This window comes from Thermobia domestica, chromosome 18, assembly GCF_964235325.1.
Source record: "Thermobia domestica chromosome 18, izTheDome1.hap1.1, whole genome shotgun sequence".
NCBI lineage: Eukaryota > Metazoa > Arthropoda > Insecta > Zygentoma > Lepismatidae > Thermobia > Thermobia domestica.
This window is the reverse complement of record NC_137471.1, coordinates 123,681,264-123,704,911: the sequence shown is the minus strand read 5'-3', so window position 1 is coordinate 123,704,911 and position 23,648 is coordinate 123,681,264. Positions and strand designations below refer to the sequence as shown.

General features: G+C 35.9%; 1 protein-coding gene across 2 annotated transcripts in view; it reads left to right on the top strand.

Moving 5' to 3' along the window:
- Dci (Dodecenoyl-CoA delta-isomerase) overlaps positions 1–23,648 on the top strand; it is a 62,187-nt gene that overhangs the window by 17,789 nt on the left and 20,750 nt on the right. The window contains exons 4-5 of one of the 2 annotated variants that reach the window (XM_081744957.1): positions 1,540–1,715; positions 13,553–13,621. In XM_081744957.1, the coding sequence (XP_081601083.1) occupies positions 1,540–1,715; positions 13,553–13,621 (245 nt within the window). The remainder of the gene's footprint in view (positions 1–1,539; positions 1,716–13,552; positions 13,622–23,648) is intronic. The other variant, XM_081744959.1, reaches the window with a different exon arrangement.

The window sequence follows — 23,648 nt, the reverse complement described above, 5'->3', positions numbered from 1 at the left end:
CTTTCCCTGTATTCATTTCTTTGAGGAGTACCCACTTTGTTTGGCAAGCGCCCTTGTACAGCCTCCCGACATGCTTGTGTGTTTCATTTTGTTACTCTTACTGCGCAGTTGTAAACAATCAGAGCTTTAAGACGTTTGTTTCTATTTTTCATGTTTTATTTTCCATATGTAGGTGTTCCAGCTGTAGTGTTACATGTGCCAAATTGGTTCATTTTCGTCTTTGTCTTGGTATATGCACTGTGTGTAAGATACAAATTTCTGGAGGTATTTCCCTATATTTCGAGTACGTCATATGTCCCAGAAGACCTGGGACATGATACAGGTTTGTTATTTTCACGCTCTATCAGAATTTGAACCATGGATTAAGAGATTTCTTCTCATAGGCTATGTGTCGACTGTGGGACAATGTCCCAAACAAAGAGGGACATTGATACAGTCGTGTTCTAGTTACGTTCTACCAAAAAGTGCACCAGTTTTAATAGCAGAATGTACAACGTTATTTTCCTAGTTTTCGCACGTGAGGCTGTGTCCCAGCAGTAGTGGAACATGTTGACATTTGTCCATTAGCTACATGTTGATATCAACACACACATTGGCCACATTTCAATATTGACCATGCGATCCCACTAGTGACATTCCTTTAGTTTACCCAGTTTCTTAGTGAGTCCCCTTGCACAATTTCAACTTTGTCTCATTTGTTGCATCCATATTGGTATGCAACCGTGCACATCATATTGCATCGGATTGATGGAATATTATTGGTGAATTGGAAATGGCTTTCATCGTCTTGACGCTAATCCTTACATTTCCGACGCTTTGAACTCACGTTTACTTAGTATGAGTGCATTTTTTCTCGGCATTTTTCGTTACTTGTTTCCACACATGTGAATCACACTGCTTCATCTGTTGTGCTCTACCGACACCCCAGATGTCTTTCTAGAGCATTTGAGTACACATTCGCTATATTTAATACTCAGAACGTCACTGTTGGCCAGCATCTGTACCTGGTGATTATGCAACCACACACAACGAGCATGAAGGTGTTCGTCATTTTGTATTTGTTCCAGATATCGACTAAATACAAACGAATTATTGTTACCTTGTAGAAACTCTATCAATTCATATCCATTTACATCAATTTTCATTTGGCAGATTATCCGGGAATCCCTACGTTCCTTTGGGGAATCCCTTGCGCGTGTATGGTAGGATTGTGAAACATGTAAAATTCAATACAGCAGGTATCACTTCTTCATTGAATTTTTTACCCGCCCTCTTTACGTTGGATACTTTCCGAACTATTGGCGTCCGAAAGTAATTTCCCACGCTTTCGGCACCTTGTAGATCCGAAACTATGTCCAATAACCGAAAGTTCAAGAGAACTTTTTTTCTTGTCTCAGTGGCAGGAGTCACCTCCCAAGAGCTGTAACACTTATTTTGCAACACCCGATATATATGTGTGTGTGTTTTTTAATTAATTTTAATTAAGCAATATGTTGGGTTATATGTATGTTCCTTCCGCTTACATTTTTTTTTCAACAGATGTACTTGGATCTAACTGAGATCTTAAATGAGACCGCAAAGGATGAGAAAAATGTGATAACTGTTCTCACTGGAGCAGGAGACTACTATTGCAGTGGGAATGATCTCAGTAACTTCGCAAATGTGGATTTATCCAACATAACCAAAGCAGCAGAAGAGAATGGGATTTTGCTCAAGTACGTATCAGACATTACATTGCATAATCTCATTACGTTACTTCGTCTCACTGTAGGAATAAATACTATAATTTCTATAAGGAGTTTGGTTTACGATGACTTTATTAAACTAGCTGAACCTGCGTTCTTCACATAGCGCATCATTCATATGAGCATGAATCTTCTTGTTATTCCTCACAACATCTGTACATGTCCCATTACAGACACAAGTGAAAGACGTCTTAATAAAAGTCAGCAAGGGGTACCATAAAGGGAATGTTTTTTCGATTAATTTTTTTCAATGTCTCGCATCGTTTTCAAGATTTGAGCCTAGTTCCGGTTGGAGTTTCTAATTCATGTATGATCAGTGTTTTCTTTCTTCTTGCCCTGAAAAATAAGCAAGTACATTACACACACAATTAATTATAATGTCAGTGATATATGGTGTTCATTGGGCAAAATACTCCAAACAATAAAGATTCATCTTAGGCTGGAGAAATGGTTATCCTTCGTTTTTCATTATCATTTAGCCATGAAACAAACGCGTGAGAGATATACTACCCCTGTATACAAATATGTGGTGTTAGAATGTATAACTCGTAGGATATGATGCTTAATGTTTTTAAAAAACACTTCCAGTGTACCCGTAAAAAAATGTAATGAAGAAATAACAGCCATGTTTTTTTTAAATATTCAATTAAAACTGAAGAATCTACACAAAATTTGCAATCGATCAGTGAAAATGGCATCTTTCTAGAGCCTACGGTTCCCGAGAACTCACTGTCGAAAGGATTGGCCACAAACATATATACTTTTCTTGATCACAAACATATAAACCTAACATTTTAATATATAGACTAGCTGAACCTGCGCTCTCTACACAGCGCATCATTCGCATATGAGCATAAATCTACTTATCATTCCTTACAACATCTGTACATGTCCCTTTACAGACACAAGTGAAAGACGTATTGATTAAAAAAAGTCAAGGGGTATCATAAAGGGGAGACTTTTTTCCATTATTTTTCTCAATATCTCGCACCGTTTGCAAGATTTGAGCCTGCTTCCTGTTGGAGTTTCTAATTCATGTATGGCCAGTGTTTTTTTTCTTCTGGCATGCAGTATGTAATAAGCAAATACATTACATACACAATTAATTATAATGTCAGTTATATATGGTGTTCATTGGACAAAACACCCCCTCCCAAAAGAAAAAAAAGGTTCATCTTACACTGGAGAAATGGTTATCCTTCCTTTTCCATTATTATTTGGCCATGAAACAAACGCCTGAGACATATACAACCCCTATATACAACAGTGTGGTGTTGGAATGTATAATGCTTAGGATGTGATGCTTTACTTTTTTTTAAATTTCAACACTTCCAATGTACCCGTAAAAATGTAATAAAAGAATAGTGCGCTTTTTTTTAAATATTCAATTAGAACTGGACAATCTACATGAAATTTGCAATCGATCAGTGAAAACGTCATCTTTCTAGAGCCTGTAGTTTCCGAGATCTCATTGTCGAAAGGATTGCACATAAACATGTAAACGTAGTTTAAAAGAGCTCCAAAGATGGCAGCACAATTCATTTGCATTTATTTCGGAGAAGGCTTTATTAAAGGCAAAGGCCTTTGAACAATAATTTAAAAGGATAAACTTTCTGAAAAATATTTCTTTAAGTAATTTATTTAAAGTACACTATTTTAAAAATATTTGTCTTTGTTATAAACGTGAAATCACAAATAACCGTAAATCAAAGGTTTGAAAGCTAAGGTTATAGGTTAGAGCTCGGTCGCTCATAATTCGTACTGTAGCATTTTAATATATAGATACTTACCCTCTCCATGTGTCTTTCCTGGGAGACGAAAGAAATCTCAAGAAATACTTGATGGATCAGCGTCAATTTCTTCCAGGACGTAGAGCGTCAAAAGTTATGTAAGTCGTTGACGGAGATGGTCTGTCTACCAGAAGTATAGAAATCAACCATTTCCGGTTTTAACGTTTATTAATGTAGAGCAAAAATGGTAATAAGTAGAGAGAAATCCATTAAACGTCCTGTAATCCCTGTAATCCATTAAACGTCCCAAGAATATATTTCGTCTTCATCCTTAATCCTCTACTAAGTGTATATGAGAGAAATCCGCTAGGACTTCTGCTTTTAATATTGATCTACATAGAGCATAAACAATCGTAGATAGCGAGATTTAGGTTTTATAATCGATTTAGCATTGTAATACGTACCAACTATTTCCGGTTTTAACGTTGATCGCTATAGAATGAAAACGGTGATAGATATTAAGAAGCGGTTTTCTTAACCAATTAATCGTCGGATGAATATGCTCTAATCTCTCTACTAATACCGGAAGTGATAGAAATCTACTGCCACTTTCGATTTAAATTTTAATTGACAAAATATCACGCCATCCAAACCAACCTTCTTCACGTGGTGTACACATGTACGTGTGATACTGATTCTTGTTTAGTATACCATGGGATGCATAGGTAAAACATCTAAAAGGCATCTGCTAGCGGTTTCGAGGTACGCCTGGTCTCCTCCTAAAGTGCATCTCAATGGAACTTGTTAGTACATGAAAGACGTAATGCGGAAAATCCTCTGCTTGTCCATCCTATAGAAGAAAAGTGTTCGATGGGATCAGTTGCTAGTTTGATAGTAAGCATCAGTTCGTAGAATCATTGTCTACCTTATGGATAATGAAAAGACTCTTGGTATGTGCTTGTACTTAAAATTACAAATAACAAACACTCAATTGACTACCTTGAACTAATATTCAAGTAGCACAGTTTTGAACTGCGAATCGTAGAAAACTGATCATGTCCAAAATGATTGTCGCATATCTATAACTATCTTCTCGTAAGAATATAATTTGACAATGATTTTGCAGGGTACTTTTAATACTGATACTATGTGTATAATCGGGAAATGTATATTTGTGGTAAATTTCATAGGAAAAGAATTATAAATACGAAAATTAGAATGAGTAAAACAATATGTTGCTAAATGGACAAGAAAGTTTTATTTTCGTTTTATTGTTCTTATTTACTGCTCTTTTGACATGAAATTTGCCACATACATGTCTTTGCCGATAATACACATACTAACATTATAAGAAATACCGGGCGAATTCATTATCAAATTATATTCCTACAACAACATATTTATAGACATGCGACAATAATTTTGGACATGAGTGTACATTGACTGACATTTTTTAAACTTGAAATATTTGCATGCACTCAAAAAGGGAATAAAACCATAAACCAACTTGTTAGGGTTCTGTATAGTTCAATGTTTCCATATTCTCTGTTCTAGAATTCTAGAATTCAGTATTTCAGAAAGGTAACAATGTAAGATTGAATACTATTGAACTAAGAACTTAGCCCTGTCAGTTTTACGAGGGGTGATCAGAAAGTAAGTTTACAAAACCTGCAGGGAAACGTGTATATATTATTTCATACAACCAATACAGCCAACAGATAGTATTTACATTAGATTATTTTTCGACATAGTCTCCATATCGGTTGAGGCACTTGTCGCATCGTGGGATGAGTTTGAAGACTCCCTTCTGGTGAAAATCTTGTGTTTGCGTGTCCAGCCACGTTGTCAAGACGTGTTTCACTGCCTCTTCTAAAGCGAAGCGACGGTCTCCTAGGTGTTCCTTCAAGTATGGGGACAGGTGAAAGTCGCTTGGAGCGAGTAACGTGATCCGTCTGTTGTCCTCAATCAGCTCCACGCAATATGTGTTCAAATCTGTTGATACCATGCTGCGTCGGCCGTTGCGCTCATCATTGGTGACGTTTTCTCTATCACCCGCAAACTTTCGACACCATTCTACACATGCTGATAAGACATTACAGTCTTTTCGTAAATCTCTACTAGCTGCCGGTGAATTGCAGCCGCGGTTACATGTTTCGACCAGAGAAATCGAATAACTGAGCGGACTTCTTTGTGATATCAGTTTTCCGAACGAGTCGCCATTTGTGTTTACTTACAACTATCGCCAGACGTGGCGGGTGGCTGAAACTCTGCATAGTTGCCAACTCTATGTATTAAAATTACCGTACACGCCTTATTCCTCTATAATAGACAAAACTCCAGAAATATCGGCCTTGTAACCTTAGTTTCTGATACTCCCTCATATTCTACAGGATGAAGGAGCAGAGACTTTCATACATCGTTTCACTTAGAGCAACAAGTTTTCTTGACGTGCGCTGAACAAGAGATGAGGAGTGCCACGACACCGTTCGCATATTTTGTGTTATTTGGATGTTTTAACATATGAGAGTTTTATTTACTGTATTATTTTATTTGCTTAGACCAAATCTCAGGGACTAGCTTCTCCCATAACAAAAAAAAAAAAAAAAAAAAAAATCCCTTTTAAGGTACAAATTAGCTACCAAATCAATTTTTAAATTACCTTTTTTTTTAACAATAGATAGTCTTATCGTTTAATCTGTGAATCTGATATTGCACATTTTTAACATTTAAATCATCGTCTTTAGAATTTTCACGAATCGTTAGGTAAGGTTTAAAAAAATGCATACAATGGTCGAAAAATAGAAGGCGAATAGGTGAGTTGCAGAGGATTACAAAGTAGGTATTGGTTTCGAATTTTCACTTAGCTCAGAGATTTATGTATTTATTTATTAATATCAAAGTATACAGACAGACACCCATGACATACCTTTTTGATATACATAATTGAAGGTAACATGAAGCTTACGAGGAAGAAAAAAAGTAAAACATGAAAAGAAGGAAAAAAAAAGAAAAAGGAAAGAATGAACAATCCAGCCATAAGAAAAATAATATACACATATATCAGTAAGTTATCAAACAATGACAAATCATGCATGGTCATTATTCAATATTTCGTACAGAAGTTGAACAAATTTAACTTTCCCATTTGAAAACAGGTTTATTCTATCATTTAATTTGTTATAGATTCTCAGCATTCGTATAATAGGCGAGTGTGCATGAGTTGAACTTTTGGACATAGGTATATAAAAGTTATTTTGATTTCTGGAGCGATATCTTGGTACATAGAACGGAATTTGTTGCAATAGTGTTGAACTATTAATTCTATTTGTCAATATATTTCTTAAAATAATAAGAGAATGTACAGTTCTTTTATCCTTTAAACTACTTAGGTCGAATAGCCAGCGTAAAAGCGACACTAACAAGTAAGTTGTTGAGCATGATTTAAATGTTTTTTTATTATAAATACCCCAAAAATTTATTTTCAATCACCTCAATTGATTGGATCTTGCTCTCTTAAAGTGAGCACTCCAAATTATGGATGCATACTCTAGTTGGCTCCTAACGAGGGTTTCATATAACTTAATAATTACTGATGATTGTAAAAAAAAAATTTGTGTTTCTGATAACGATCTCTCTTTGAATATTATTAATTTTGTAGACATATTTAATTAATTTGTTTTTCCTATTAAAGGTACACTTTTACACTTATTTATATACAGTTGTAGTTTATTTGAATCACACAAATGTATGATTGATTTTATTATGTTTTTATTATTATTATTATTATTATAGATACAATACTTTTTTATGTTAAAGCTTTTCGCTAAGCTCACATTAAGACATGTACAGGGTCGTATCCAAAAGTAGTAGGACTGACTTTAAAAAAAAAAAAAAAAAAAAAAAAACTATTGAACATTTTGGTACATCGACTAAATACTCTTCAAAATAGGCCACTTGGGCATTCACACACTTCTGGTAGCGAGCCTTCCAGGTCACGAAGGCCTTCTGGATGTCGTCCTCCGGGATGCCGTTCAGCGCCCTCGTCGTCGCCGCTTGGACCGCTTCCACCGAGTCGAAACGATGCCCTTTGAGCTGCCTCTTGATACGGGAGAACAGGAAGAAGTCCGGCGGTGCCACATCAGGGCTGTAGGGGGGGTGAGGCAACGTAGAAACGCCGAATTTGGTCAGGAGATCCGTCACAATGCACGCGCCGTAGCACGGCGTGTTGTCATGGTGGAGCTTCCATCTCCCCACCAGGTCTGGTCGCACGCGTGTAATCCGATTTCGCAGCCGTGTGAGCATTTCCACGTAAAATCTTCCATTTACACTCTGACCAGGAGGTACAAACTCCTTATGGACAATGCCACGACGGTCAAAAAATGCAATCAACAATCGATTTCACTTTCGATTTCGACATTCTGGCCTTCTTTTTACGGGATGATTGTGCGGCTCATGGTATCCTCCTTGTAGGCCTGCGTAAGCATGTCCTTGGTTTCGATCGCTGATTTTCCCAGTTTGACGCAAAACTTGATGGCGTACCGCTGCTCCAAATTTCGCTCCACCGAAACTGACGACGAGGCGTTACAACAGAAGATCACTAACACAGTGGTCCACACTCAACTAACGCACGCACTGCCAGTCGACACCTGTTTTCAAGGCTCCCCTCCATAACATCTGGCCTTGCAGCCACCCCTACATTCCTCCGCGCGCGCAGGAAAAAATCAGTCCTACTACTTTTGGATACGACCCTGTAGAACATGAGGCAGACAGTATTTACAAATTGATACTTGATTTATTTAGTGGCATTTTGTAGATATTACCTGGCTCACTTTCTATATTTTTATATTCGTAATTATCTTTTCCTAATTTATATATAAATATATAATGAAGGATTAACTTAATGTCGTAATATTAGTTGATACTGTGGAATGCCTTTATTTCTGCATTATGGTTCAAAATGTAAAATCTTCGCTGAAATACATTTAAGCTGGGAAGTAATTACATTAGAATGTGTTCCTAGTTTCGAGTGTCTGATATGAAGCTAATAATAATATTATATTTCTAATTAAACTGGCGCGCACACTTGATTTATAGAAGCAAGCTTTGCAATTTAGGTTACTTGTATTGATTAACAGTGAAATATTTTAGCGAAAATGCATGTTAATAGAGTAAAGGATCGTATTAGGGACTTATGAACGTAATAAGTATTCTTATATATTTGATTACAGGTTAGGATAGAAATAATGACAACACTTTGATAATTCTGAAATGCTTTCATTGACAAAGGCAAAGTAACTTACTTTTCTTCAACATAATCTCTTCATGTGTAACATTTTTCTGTCGTACTTACGGAATGCGTTGCACACCATTAGCACACCTATCTTTTTGATGTTTAGCAGTGACCGCTAATGGCTTCTTTCGTGTTGTAATATTTCTCTCGCAGTTTCTGTCGTTTCGGTGGAAGATTGATTCATGTCGGGTGAGCATAGTGGACGCTTAATATCTTCCATTGCCCGTTATTGTATCAGCAGTGTACGTCTTCACATTGTCATGAAAAATGATAAGAGTTCGTTGCTGACATGTAGCTTTTCCCGATCAATGGACGAAAGTAGTGAGTTGAGTTAGTATTTGCCCTCTCTTTTGAGGTACATCGTATGTGTAGCATTAACACCACTACAGGATATCATATGCCACAATGAAGATCATTTTCGGAGGGCGCACTTTCAGTAGACAGGAGAAGTCAGAAGGGATTTGAACAGATGTCAGATCGCATGTGTATTGTAGCTGGGAACATTTCCAAAACAGGCAAGGCAAAAGGATATTGCCAAAGATGCTGCGAAACATGCGGAAGAAAACATGATTATGTTGGCGGTGTATTATTAGATTGTGTCGTGATCATGGAGGAAGCCATACTGGCATCTTAGATGCACAACATAAACATTTTCATTTGGTATGACTGCATTGGAGTTATAAATAGAAAATAACTAGGTATGATATAATAGGAATATTGGAACTTCTTTTCCAACCCGTACATGTATCTGAAGACCATAAACAGTAAAATTATTGCCATATGATATTTTCTACTCCCTTTGTTTAACGAAGTTAATATATATATTCGTTACAACGTTCCTTGACACGTGAACAAATATCAATATGATGCCATGTACTGTATCAGAAATGTTACAGTATGATTGATGTATTTTCGGTGCTAGGACTTTAAACTCATCAGTTTATTTATGGAGTCATCTGAAGAAGTCTATACAGAACTGACCTCAGATATTATGCTTCGAGAACCAGTCGTGACATTTCGCGAAATAATTATTTCACAGTTATTAAGGAAGAAATGAAAACAAATGAAAAAAGTGTATTGGAAGACGAATAAAATTATAGTTAAATGTCTGAATAATTTTATAATGAATAAATGAACTGTTGTGACTTTAAAGTCTCTTAAAATCTCATTCAGGAGTCTGTTTCACGAAGGTATTTTAGACAGAATTTCCAAAAGTTGATACAATTATTTGTACTGTTACAATTATGTGTACCGTACGGTTGTAGTTATACAGTGTATCTGACAAAATACAAGTAAGTTTATAATTAGCTATATGTTTACTATTTATCATCTTCGTAGGTAAATAATGTTAATTAAACAAGATTAAGTACACAGTAAAATTGTTAATTTTTATCGACCCTTTAGGTAAAAATCCGCTTTTTGATTTGATTTGTTTTTATTTATTTATTTATTTTAGAGGCGGAGAACTTTAAACTGGCAACACTGTTTTCTGTGACAGCTGATATTACATTTCTTGGTTGTTTTGAGGTTAATTTGGTTTGGCAATTCATCATAAATAGATTCACGCCGGACCAAGGTTTGCAAATAGTGCAAATTTATTTTGAAAAGCATGGTTCAATTCGACAAACTCATTGGGCATTACATGCATTTTACGGTGCTCATAATCGTCCATCAGAGCAATTAATTCGAGAAACTATGGATTGTTTTCGCAATACGTTTACTCTGAACGATAATACACACACCGATGGAATTTATGGGCCGGTGGAATCATTGGTCCATATGTCTTCAAAAGTTATGCTAGCTAGAACGTTACAGTCAACGGTGAACGGTACAGAGACATGATTACTAACTTTTTCGTGCCTCAATTGAAAGACATTAATGTTGGAAACATGTAGTTTTAGCAGGACTGCGCCACATGCCACACAACGCGCGCCACAACTAATTACTGAAAGAAACATTTGACGAACGATTAATTCCAGAAAATGGGCCTGTTAACTGGCCACCTCATTCGTACGATTTGACGCCACTAGATTATTTCATCTGGGAATATGTAAAGTCACATGTCTACGCCGAGAAACCAAAAACAATTGAGCACTTGGAAGCCAATATAGGATACGTTATTGCCGAAGTACAGCCTGATTTACTGCGAAGTGTGTGTGAAAATTGGACCTCCAGATTACGCCATGTACACGCCAGCCGCGGTGGTCACATGCCCGTAATCATATTCAAACATTAATGCCATTAAGAAATGATTGCCAAATAAAGCCAGTTTCATGGATATTAAAAACATTTTTCTGTGTTTTATTTCAACATAAAGTTCTCCATCTTTAACTGAAATTTTAAAAAAAAGTAGCAAAGAAACTGAGTGTTAAATCACTTGATCACCAGAAACTAAGTGAACGAGGAAGCTAAGAGAGAAAGGTTACCAGTGAAGTACCTCACTCATCAGCAATCATTTTAGATCTAATTTTTCTCCACTAATTTCTAGTGTTTAAGTTTTGTTCCAGATTCCAGAAACGGCCTCTAGATATTCGCCACTTTCATTGAGAATCATCCTGAAAAAAAGTGATTGGGGGGAAAAAATCACAGATTTCGTCGTATTAAATAAAATAATGATAAGCATGAATCGATAAACGCATCGTTTCAGATCCCTCTTTCTGTTGCTGAAAGCGGAAAAGGATAAATCAAGAAAGCAAGCTAACTTTACGACTGTAAAAAAGGGTTTCGAAAAATATATACAAACTAATATCCATTCCTAAGTATTCGTTTTAGTATTGCAGTATCTGCCTAACAAATTTTATAAAGTTAAGCTAGGTAACGGTTAAAATATCCTTAGAATTCACTTTAATATTCAATATGATTCTGAAACACACTTTAGACGATGAAGATACTACGTTGTATTGAATTCTAAGAGTAAAGAAGAAAGTAACTTACTCTAAATAGATTCTTTATTACTCTTCAGCTTTTATCGTTTCTTTGATCGATCACCCGTTTCAATTCAAATATAGTAAAACATGGATGCAACATGTAAAGTTTCATTTATTTAAGAACGAGGTAGCTCCCGCCTTGTGCTGTTAAATAAATTCGAAAGCCACTAACAAGCAGGATAAAAATCTAAATTTAAATGTTTTAATAAGCTTTCGATTATTTTTCTTTTCTTTCCTTTTATTTTTTTTAACGTAGCTGTTTATTTCTTCTCCTTTATAAAAATTATTTACTTTTAAAATGCAGCATAATATGTGCGTAGTGGAGTGACATTCATTTCGTTTTGTTTTTTTATTTTTTTTTATTCACTACAACCTTAAAGAAATAAAATGAAAATGAAATCTTTAAGTTTTACATTCCACGGTTATGCTGGCTAGGCTAAAGGAGACGGTGAAGAAAGTGGGAGGAAACGGGAGAACCTCGAGAAAACCCCCACACACGGTGTTTGTTCACCACAAAATCCACTTGGTGCGAGCTGGAATCGAACCAAGGACCCCATGCGCTCTGCCACTGAGCCACTGCAGCTTCTACCTTAAAGAACTTGTATATCTTTGTATAAATTTGAGTGTTTTTTTCTAAGTCCCATACTGAGCGGTCCCGGGTTCGGTTCCCCGTGGGAATACTTAGGCGAAAAAGTGTAAAAAGCTTTTTCAGGCCAGCCACCCTGAATGATGTTTTCCTCATTCACACCAGGCAAATGGCGGGGTGGTACCTAAATTATAGGTCCCAGGCCACTTCCTTCCTTCCTTCCCTTTCCCCGGATAGTGTGCTCACCGAGGGACGTATCCCTCAAACGTGATGGACTAAATGGCCATTTACACACACTTTATACACTTTATACTGTTTCACTTTACAGTATTTCGGGTGCAAGCTTATGTGGTTCGGATTCAACGTCAACATCTCATATAGCCTTGGTGCTGGAAGGGACGTTAAATCCAAAATTAAATCAATCAATCAACTGTGTCACATCATTCCTGTCTTCTTTCTTTTTCTCTTGTTAGGGAAGTGAACTAAAGTGAAATAATATAAATTGTATAAAGTGTGTGTAAATAATAGCGTCTTAGATCGATTTTATTTTGATACGAGGGGCCGCGGTGGTAGAGCATTCACCTCTGGTGCCTGGGTTCCTTGGTTCGATCGTAGCTCACACCAAGTGAACTTTATGGTGGACAAACACCGTTTTTGTGGGTTTTCTTGGTTTCTCCCAGTTTCTTCATTCCACCATCTTTTCGTTACTGATCATCGCCGTCTCCTTTAGCCTACACGGCATAACCATAACACGTAAAAGTGAAAGATTTCATTTTATATTGATACCACTAACTTGCGGGTGTTTTTAGTGGTCAACATTTTAACCAGATCAGTTTTTGCTGGTTTTGTTTTCTGAAGAAAGGAAGGAAAAAAAAAACAGTTAAATAACATGTGAAGCCGAAGCTTTCATTTATTGTGTGGCTGTCGTAGGCAATAGATTGGTTGCGGAAATCATATCAGGAATATAATTATCCGATTAGGATTCCCAGGGCACATTATCTGTGAGTGTTAGCAAATCTTTGTATCAGTGTTAGAAGCCTAAAGATTTTATTCTTCAATGCTTTTGGCAGCATATTGCTCTGAAAAAAAGCGTTTTTTGATTCGTGTGTTTTTCTAAAGTTTTTTTTTTTTTCATTCATTTTATTGTAATAAATCACCTCACGAAGTTTAATCATCATCACTTGATAGCATTCTTTATACCTCTTCGTACTTCTATTAGAGTATAAATTAGTCATTTTTCCAGTTGATAATACTTGTGATCTTTCTTTATGCAGAGATTATGTTGAACAGCTTTTGGGAAATAGAACAAGTGCTGATTTGGACGAAAGAAGACAGAACTTTAAGTATGTAGTTGTCTTACATTCCTATTGGGATGGATATTTCTTCGTGTTTCAGCTTCTCTTCTGTTTCAAACTTTTTTCTTCGTTTCATTGCTTGCAAATTTTTTTCTCTACAGCAGCATTTGCATTATTCGTGATATCTCGTTGTGTCAAATAATTTTGTTTGTCGCTGAGCTTGTGGGTGACTGGTCGGCGAGTCATTCCTATCGTGTTTTTTAATGTTTTCTCATTTTTAATGATGTTGAGGTGGGAGTCAATACTTTATATATTACAAACTAATAAGCTGTTAGTATACAGGGTATTACAAAAATGAGAAAATATGTTCATATGGACCTGTGCTCAAAAGTAAATACTTTCGGAGTTGTACGGTGCCGAAAACGAAAAACAAGTGAACTTTAAAAGTTAATAGCTCCACTACTATGGGACCTATCGTAATTAGGTCAAGACATCACTGAGGAACTGGTATGTAAACTATCCAAATATCCATGTTTAAAAAATGCCCCAGTACTTGTACACCAATTTTTAGTGAGGTAGGTGGAGAGTGATCAAGTACAGGGTGTCTATCGGTCACGAAAGTCACGAATGTCACAAAAAAGTCACGAAATCAGAAAACGGTCACGAAAGTCACGAAATTTAGCTTTTGGGTCAAGATTTTTTTAACTGTACAAATATAAGTACAGATTGGAAAGTTTTGTTTTATAAAATGTCAAAATTCACCACCAAAAACGTCCATGGTCGGCTTTAGACGCTACCAAATCGCTAGCAAAGTACGTTTCTATCGCATGGATGAAAATTCGGCCTAATTTGCACCCAAATTTGCTCTTGAGAATGTTAGGAAATTGTGTGATTTGACAAAGAAAAAGTCACGAAATCTCATTTTGGAATTTTAGTAGACACCCTGAAGTACTCCCAAATAGCCTTTCTAAAAATGAATTCTCTGGTTCTAAAAGATGGATAGTAGTTCACATACTAATTCCTCAGTGATGTCTTGACCCGACTATGATCAGTCTTATGTTAGTAGAACTATGGACCTTTTTTTTCATTTTTTCACGTTTTCGGCACGCTATAACTAAGAAACTATGCACTTCCGATCACAGGTCTATATGAACCTTTTTTTTTTCTTCTTATTTTGATGTGAGGAATCTATTGTGACAAATTTTTGTAACACCCTGTGTATATATATTCCCATAGCGATGTATTACTATTACAATTATCATCAGCCAGAAACTATAAGAAAGGGAATGAAGGATGATCAGAAGACAATAAAAAGAAGACGTTACACATTATGCTCATATCTATTGATGTGGTGATGATAATTGTAAAGGATTCCTCGCTATGAGAACCTTTTCATTTGTTTATATGTTCATTAACTAATATTAGATACCATACAGAGTGTCTCAAAAGGAAAGATCATACTTTGGAAGTACAAAATAAGTAACATTTATTTATAATGTAAGTAAGTAAAATACTCAAAATAAAATAAATCTGCCGTACATATATTTGCAGACTGCTATATATCTATGCAGAACTGCCCAAGCTGTCGTCTCCCAAAGTATGACCCTTTCCTCCTGAAACATCTATATTTATATGTTGTATTGTTTATAATCCCTCAACCTGAATTTTTCTATGTTTCGGATATTCCAAGATTTCAACTACAATGTTTAACGAGGTCATTATACCGTATTCATCAATGCAGGTGTGAAGAAAGTGATGGATGTTGTTTTCGTTTCTGAGATATCACTAGAACAAAGTGTGACAGAATATTCTTGAAGGGTGGGCACCGCGAGTTTCGAAGATGCAGTATAGACAATTTCAGAGAACTCATAGTTTCATTCACAGATAATACCCAATTTAGAATTTCCAGAAGGAACTTCCGGAAAAAGATCACATAATCTTCTCAGGAAAAATAAATAGGTAGAAGAGCAGACGTCACCGGCGTTTTGAAGTATATGTAAATGTACCTGGTCTGAGTATGGAAACTATGATTTTTCATGCTTTGCGAAGCCTATACTTAAGTAACAATGTTGTTTCCGAATTTTCGTGGTATATTTGTTTGCTTTAATAGGATCATCCCGCAAAGTTGTAATAAAAGCTCTAGAAGTAAATAATTTCATTTTAAAAACAACGCATTAAGAACATGCTGTCATAAATTATTAATTCCCAGTTGATAAATGGCAATTGTAGTTAAATTAAAATCGAAAACACGCAATATCACATCGAATATTCTGAAATTGAGGAAGGTATATGTGTCTGCATGCTTGTATAACAACTAACTACGTATTGTTCCTTATTGAAGATAATGATCCAGCATTACGCATTAGCTACAATTTTCACTTTACTCATTATCAATTGAGGGTAGTTGGGACTTTATGACCTTTTTGAAATATGTGTTATCAGCAATTGAAAATGACGAGTCAAGTTGCGTGTGGTTGTGGGACCATAAATGTTTCTAGGTGAAGGGACCATAAATGTTTTAGTGTTGAGGTTGGTAGTTTCAGGTATAATAGGTTGAGGTCCAGGACTTTTAAAACAGAGTCGCATGGGTTTGAGGTTGAATGAGGGTGATTAAGTATTTGAAAGCAAAAATTTAACAAAAAGTAGTTTTTAGGATTTATGTTTCATTTGAATACATTAATTCTTAAATTTATGTTAGATGTAAGTTAGTAATACAAATGCGTGAGATTTTTTCATAGCATAGTAACATACAGAGGCAGAAGACAATACGCACAATATAAAGAGAGTTATGGCGAAAGTACGGATATTTTTTTTTACGTTCTCTCGTATAAGCATAATAAAATCAGTTTTATTATTAAATGTATAATACTAAATATCTTCTTATTACATTATGATAAATATGTTTAAGAAAATGTGCAATATGTAAAGGATGTTGAAATATATTTGTAGTACGAGATGTTCTTAGAATTATAATGTCTTTTAGTATTGAATTATTTGCTAAAGTGTTAAAACACAAAATTTTGTTTTTCAACGTTTATGTAATAAATAAAGTAAATGACTATACATAGAAAATCTGGTGGAGTCTCAGTCTAGATTTTTTCACTAGTACTGACAATGGTGATCTAAAACTGAGGTTGGTTAGAATAAGGCGGATTGGTTAATGCTGTGAAGTGGAAGAGTCGGCTGGTGGTGTAAACTTGAGATTTGAGAAGATTGTTTGAAAATGCCCACCCATGGTTCTGGTCACCTCAAATTTGCAGAAATCAAAATATTAAATAATGGTAATAGCAAGGAATCACTTCCGGAATTAAAATGCCTGGGATTCAGAGCCGTAGCTAAAGATTTCGGGTCCCGGGGCGAAGTAGAATTCAACGCCTCTACACTCACCTTCCAAGCTACTTTCTTATTTATTTTATTTATTTATTTATTTATTTATTTTTTTACATAGAAGAGAAACCGCTTTTATTGTTGTGCTACGCTGAATTTTTATCAAGTTGCTTGGACAAACCATTGCAACAGTCAAAAGCGATCATTATGTATTCTTTTATAAATACGAGCTGTTTTCAAGAGGCTTAGTTTGGATTTCTAACCTGTTTTCTTCATCCCTCTCATTTTCATACCTTTATTCTCACCGTCGTAATTAATCCGATTGGGTAGAAAAACATAATTAACTAAGCAAACTCATAACCATCAAAACGCCGAACACGTATTTCGATTTTAACCGTTTCTGATGTTGAAAATGCTCGTGCACACTATGAGTCATTACTCGGAACCTTGTATATCACATCGTCACATCGTCACATTAACAAATCAGATAGAATAACTTCCTTTAAGTAATAAGTAAAAACTTGTGACACTTACTGAAACGTTTTCGGTTGCGAGCGGAACGAGCACGAAAAATTTCTATTTCTTTGCAAACCGACAATATTGATTTAATAGGGCACCAATACGTTTTTCGGGGCGTCGCGTCGTTACTCATTTCCAACACTTTTTCTTTCTTGCTCGTTCGGCGCCCTCTTGCTATCAGCGCCCGGAGCCATCGCCCACACCCCTCTAGCTACGGCTCTGCTGGGATTGCAAGTTGGCGAATATTTTATGTTGTAATTTTGTGCAAAGATACGAGGGTTACCGGAAGAGTTGTGGCAACTTTTTTAGTTTTAGTTTTTATTATTATTATTATTATTATTATTATTATTATTATTATTATTATTATTATTATTTTACGAAGATGAGAACTAAGCAGGAAATTCTGAAATATGCAAGTGGAACTTTATTATATATGCAAACGTTAAACTATTGGGAGAGAGTTGGATGAAGATACGTCTGATCAGGATATAGCACGAGAAAAAATGTGTTCAGCGAATTGCTTGTTTCACATATGTATTCGACGCAATGACTCCTTCAATTTTGATATGAGGTCGAAATTGCAAGATAATAAATCTGCCGAATATGTTGGATGCTCGAGTAGTTTCCATCCTCATTACGCGAGAAAATTCTACACACACGCTGGCATACGGGCTGTAATACGTATGAAACGAACGAATTTTTCTCGTGCTATATTCTGATGAGATGATATGTATCTTCATCTAATTCGCTACATGTAACGTTTACATATGTACTAACCTTGCAGTTACATTTTTTTTTTTTTTTTGTTTGTTTGTTTTTGGCTTCTCCCATTTTCATATATACAAGTTGTGTTTCAAAACAACAACGACAACGTTTGGGAGGTGATTCCTGACACCAAGATAAGACGAAAAGTATAGACCAACCTGGGTGCACAAATGCTTCCTTTTGGGAGTTATAGGCTGCCGAAAACATGAAAAATTGAAATTTAAATGTCCATAGCTCCAATCTATGGGACCTACCGTACTCAGGTCAAGACTTCACTTAGGAACTAGTAGGTGCCCTATCCAAATATCCATGTTTCAGAATCCTACGGTACTTTCGTAACACTTTTTAGAGAGGTGAGTACTTCAAATTATATGCCCGTAGCCAAACTGCCTCTATAAAAATTGTTGCGTGAGTACGTTAGGATTCTGAAACATGTATTTTTGGATAGGGCATATATTAGATCCTCAGTGAAGTATTGACCCTACTACGATAGGTCTCATAGTTTTGGAGCTATGGACCTCTAAAGTTCATTTTTTTTTTCATGTTTTTGGCAGCCTATAACTCCGAGAGGAAGCATTTTGTGCACCCAGGTTGGTCTATACTTTTCGTCTTATCTTGGTGCCAGGAATTACCTCCCAAACGTCGGTCGGTAACCCTCGTATGCACTAGGGTTTTAACCTAGACATGAACTTGTAAATATTGGATTTTAATTAATTTAGTATTTTAATGTAATTATTTATAGAATTTTGTAAAAGAGAAGGTCATGAAGAAAGTGTGAATTTAATATTTAAGTATTAAATATGAAAGGTATAGGGTTTGAAATAATTTAAAAAGGCAACATTTTGATTGATTTGCAGTTTAACCTTTCTTTCAACGTCAGAGCTAAATGAGACGTGAACCTACAGCTTAACGTGTAATCCGAATCACATGAGCTCTCTGAAGAATCAAAGGCACGTACGCTAACTATATAGCAGGCTTTCCTATCCTTCTATATTTCCCACATTTTAACGAAGCCTCTTATATTTTTGTGGAATTGCCATTTCCACTTTTGAAAATAACATAAGAAAATAAGGTGTGGTTAGTTGGAGGGCCTTTCGTCTCCATAGTAGGGTAGTTGAATGGAGACTCTTCTGTGTTCCGCTCTTTCCTGCTAATTGCCTAAAGATAATTACACTGGGTGTGTAGCGATTCTACATTTGTGTGCGTTCAAAACTGCTTAAGAAATTACCAATATCGAAACCATTGTTGAAGTACCTACAGTGTCTACATCCACTATTCAGAAAGGAGATCACATATTTATCCCTTGCACGGCATTTGGCGAAAGAAATGAAGGATGTATTTGCTGATTGAAAGAACAACGTTGTCCTCATGGACGAGTGGAAACTCTGTTCTGTGGAGCCACTTATCAAAGATTCTTGGTTTATGGAAAATCCTGAGTGTGGTGATGTCAGATACTTGGCCATGGATCAATACTGGGTAAGAGTATGTGATATAAGAAATTCATGTGGGGGAACAATTAAATATCCAATGATGTCTAAAGTTATCAAAGCTTGCCTGTCATTATTTCATGGTAGTGCTAATATGGAACGTCGTTTCTCACAGGACAAACACATTCCAGGAAGTGATCGATCCCATCTTATACACGAGAGTGTAAAGGCTGTGAGGATTGTAAAGGACAGCATTAGAATATATGGAGGAAAGTTAAAAACCTACCTGTTGCAAAGCAATTAATAGATGTTATGTAGAACGCCTGGAGAAAGTGTAAAGATTACTTGGAAGAATGCAGATCCAAAGAGGCTGCAGTGGCAAAGATTTCCAGAGAAGAAAGTGCGTTAAGAAGTGCGAAGCAAGAAATATATCAAAGAAAGTTTCAAAGAGTGAATCGTCTCTGAAGAAATTAAATGAAATGGACGAAACAGTACAGAAGGAAATGGAAGTAGCTACTAGACTGAAGAAAAATGCTCTTCAGAAGACAAGATTATCTTCTGCGCTATCAAAAAAGGACATGGCTGACGTTATTGTTGCCCATGCAATGATCCAGAACGCATCCTTGAAGATGAATGAAGTACAGAAAATTCAAGACGAGCAGAACAAAGAAAAACGGAAGATGGCAAATAAGCATATTCAGGCTCTGAAGAAAATTAAAGTGTATGGTCGTTGCTTATTACTGGTGAGCTTTGTTCAAAAACATCAAGAAACTCGTTAAAAAAAAAAAAAAAAAGCAACGAGATAATTACCCATTTAGTTATATTTAGAGTAGAATGTTTGATCATATAACAATTGATGTAATTTCTATCTGATTTCTTTTCTTATTTCTATCTATTGAATAATGGAAATGTTCCTTTCTCACAGCTTCACGAAACCTCCTATATTTTTTCATCATAATTTCCTATATATATATTGTTTCATTAGCGTTGGAAAGCCTGATATAGAGAATATGTATGAAATAAGGAATATATAGGGAATACGAGGAAGCTCTGAAAAGGGACTATGTAAAAGTACTTATCAATAGGGAATTTTTATATGAATGTTTTTCTGTCTGGAAGTTTTACGTGTTTGTTTTGTAAAATAAAATGAGTTTTGGCGTTGTTTTAATAATTTAGATTTGGTAGTAATTGTAATTTTACTTATTTATTTGAGTTAAAATGATTATTTTATTCAAATCAGAAAATTTGTACATAAATTGACAAAATATAAAATTTAAATATGAACATATTACTAAAATTTTGGTATATTACAGTATATATTTTTAGTGACGATACTGAAAAGCTGAGATGATCGAAAGGAATATTTGCATATTTTTATTTTACGAGAACAACAACCTTTACATTTTAAATCATTTTTACTGTGTAACCGAAGGAGGCACGCGTTGTCTCGTGTTCGATTCCCAGCTGAAAATAAAAGTTTCACTGTTGACTTAGCATTGTAAAGCAATTTCCGAGTTACTGTTTGGAAAACATCAGTCTAGAATGCCAGAAATGTCGGCAATTGTCTGTATACAGGCAGGGAGTTTATCAATTATACATTTTTCTTGTATAACCAACTACATTTCGAACATATACAGTGTTCATTATTTACGTTTTGAAGGAATAAACAGGGTAAAGTAAATAAAATTAAACGCCTAATGCATTGAAATATTTCGTTTTTGATATACAGGGTGGCCGGAATCACGAATTGGGCTGGTGATTTTTAAAAGTGTCTGGTTTTAATATGTTAAGAGATAGAGAAAAAAGAAAATATACATTTTGAAGGAAAACTGTGTGTGTGTGTGTGTGCTTATTACTTAGAAGTAGTTGTGACTTAGACAATATCCACTGTGAATTCAGTTTGTCTCCACATATTCTTTAGATCTAAACAATCGCATTCCGAATACAGTTCATCCGTTTATGAAGGTTACGAATCTTATTACCAGAATAAATAACCTTTCATATATCTCTAGAAGAAAAGGTCCAGAGAGGTAAATCAGTTGAGCGTAGTGGCCAAGGAAATGGCCCACGACGGCCTTTCCAACGGCCAGGAACTTTCGTATCAAGATACCCCTCACTCCTAGGCTTCAGTGTGACGGGTCACTATTCAATTGAAGTATTACAGGGTTCCTACTAGTCAGGGAAGTCAGGGAAAATGGTGCAGGTCAAGGAAACTCAGGGAAAAAGACTGTAAATCAGGGAAAGTGAAGGAAATTTTATAAAATGTATTTTTCTAACATGAATTGTACGCCAATTTCAGCTTAGCCAACCATTAATATCACAGTATGGAACGTTGCTCACAAGTAAAGGGTCCAAATGGATGAATAGAGTTTCGGAATGAGACATAGTGCGCCTGACAGAGGATGTGAAAATATGTGTACGTGCAAAGTTATAGCGGTTGAGCGCCATAAAAAAACGGAGGGGGAGGAATTCAAAGTTGGTGGGAGAAGGGCTATACTATGTTATAGAAATACATCAAATAAACTGTTGAATCGTAAAAATAGTGGAAGATAGACATTGTAAACGGTAGTAGTTTCACATATTCGCAAAAGAAAAAAGGGTAGAGTAGATCACGAACCTCCGCCGCCATCTTCAAATCCGCCATTTTGAAACCTGTGATATGTTTTGAAATGGGAAGGTAGTCATGTGGCACATGTATTAAGACTGTGTTTTGATCAGAAATGCAATGCTACTGTCAATTTTATCATATCACTAACCGTTGATGAATTATGGTCTGTTTTATCCCTTTGGATACCATCTAGTTGTTCCTAGATATCACGTACATGATTATTAGAATGTAACATACATTTATGCATCTATTGAAAGCCAAGTAATAATATGCGGTTAAAAAGTACATAAATACAAATCAAAAGACGAACAAAAGTGAGAAACATACCTACTTTTGTTAATCCCTCGTGCAGTTGATATGGAGTTCTTCTATGAGTGAATGACATAAGCAAAAGGATAGTTTACAATGTGCACATGTGACGAAACACGAAAGTAGAACTGCTAAGAAAGTGTTTGTAGGGAAACCAGACGGTTGAAAGAGAAGAGGAAGGCCCAGAAAAAGATGGATAGACAACATAGAAGAGGATGTAAAGAAATTAGGAATTAGAGGCTGGAGAAGAAAGGCAGAGAATCGAGAAGAATGGAGGAGAGTGGTTAGGGAGGCCAAGGCCCTTCAAGGGCTGTAGTGCCGACCAGTAAGTAAGTAAGTACATGTGATGAAACTAGGATTAGTACATTGTTGATATTGACAGTCTGTTGCACTTGCTGCACCGAAGCAATATTCAGTGGGAGTTTGAAATGGCCCTGGGTGCTTGTCAGGATACCCTGCTTTGAAAAAGGCGTGACATATAAAATTTCGGAAACGGGGAGCACTAAACTGGAAATGTTTGAATGCTTGAAGGCGGATGAAATTGTCTCGATGCCAGATATTGTAGTCATCGATGGACAGTACTGTGTCTGTTAGATATTTTGCAAAATTTTTGTAACTCCTGAAAAATCCAACATCTAAAGGCAGGATAATACCTGTGCACTTGGGAGGTATCAGCTTTTTGTGGAACTGAACACCATCCTGAACAGTTGAGCTGATTAATTCGTCCTCTTGATTACATGACCAAGAATCAACTAAAAGCATGAAATGCTTCTCTGGCATATTTGACCAGAACACATCTTGCAGAAATATTTTTAAATTCTCCTTGGACATTTAGGTTTGTTAGCGGGGAATTTGTCAGTAGGTTCAGCAGACAGGAGAAACATAGGAGACTGAATAGATCCTTCATTGAGATGATCGGCATGATCATGTAGGAGTGAGTGCTGGCTGTTACTGAACCAACGCTTGTACTAACTATTTTGGTCCCCTTCGATGCCAAAGTTCTTCCGGAATGAAGTTCTTTATCAAACCGGCTTTGATCTGCATTGAACACCTGATGTGGTTAAAGCTCGTTACAACTTATTACGCACGTTGTTTTCGCAATAAACTCTTCTGCCGTTTT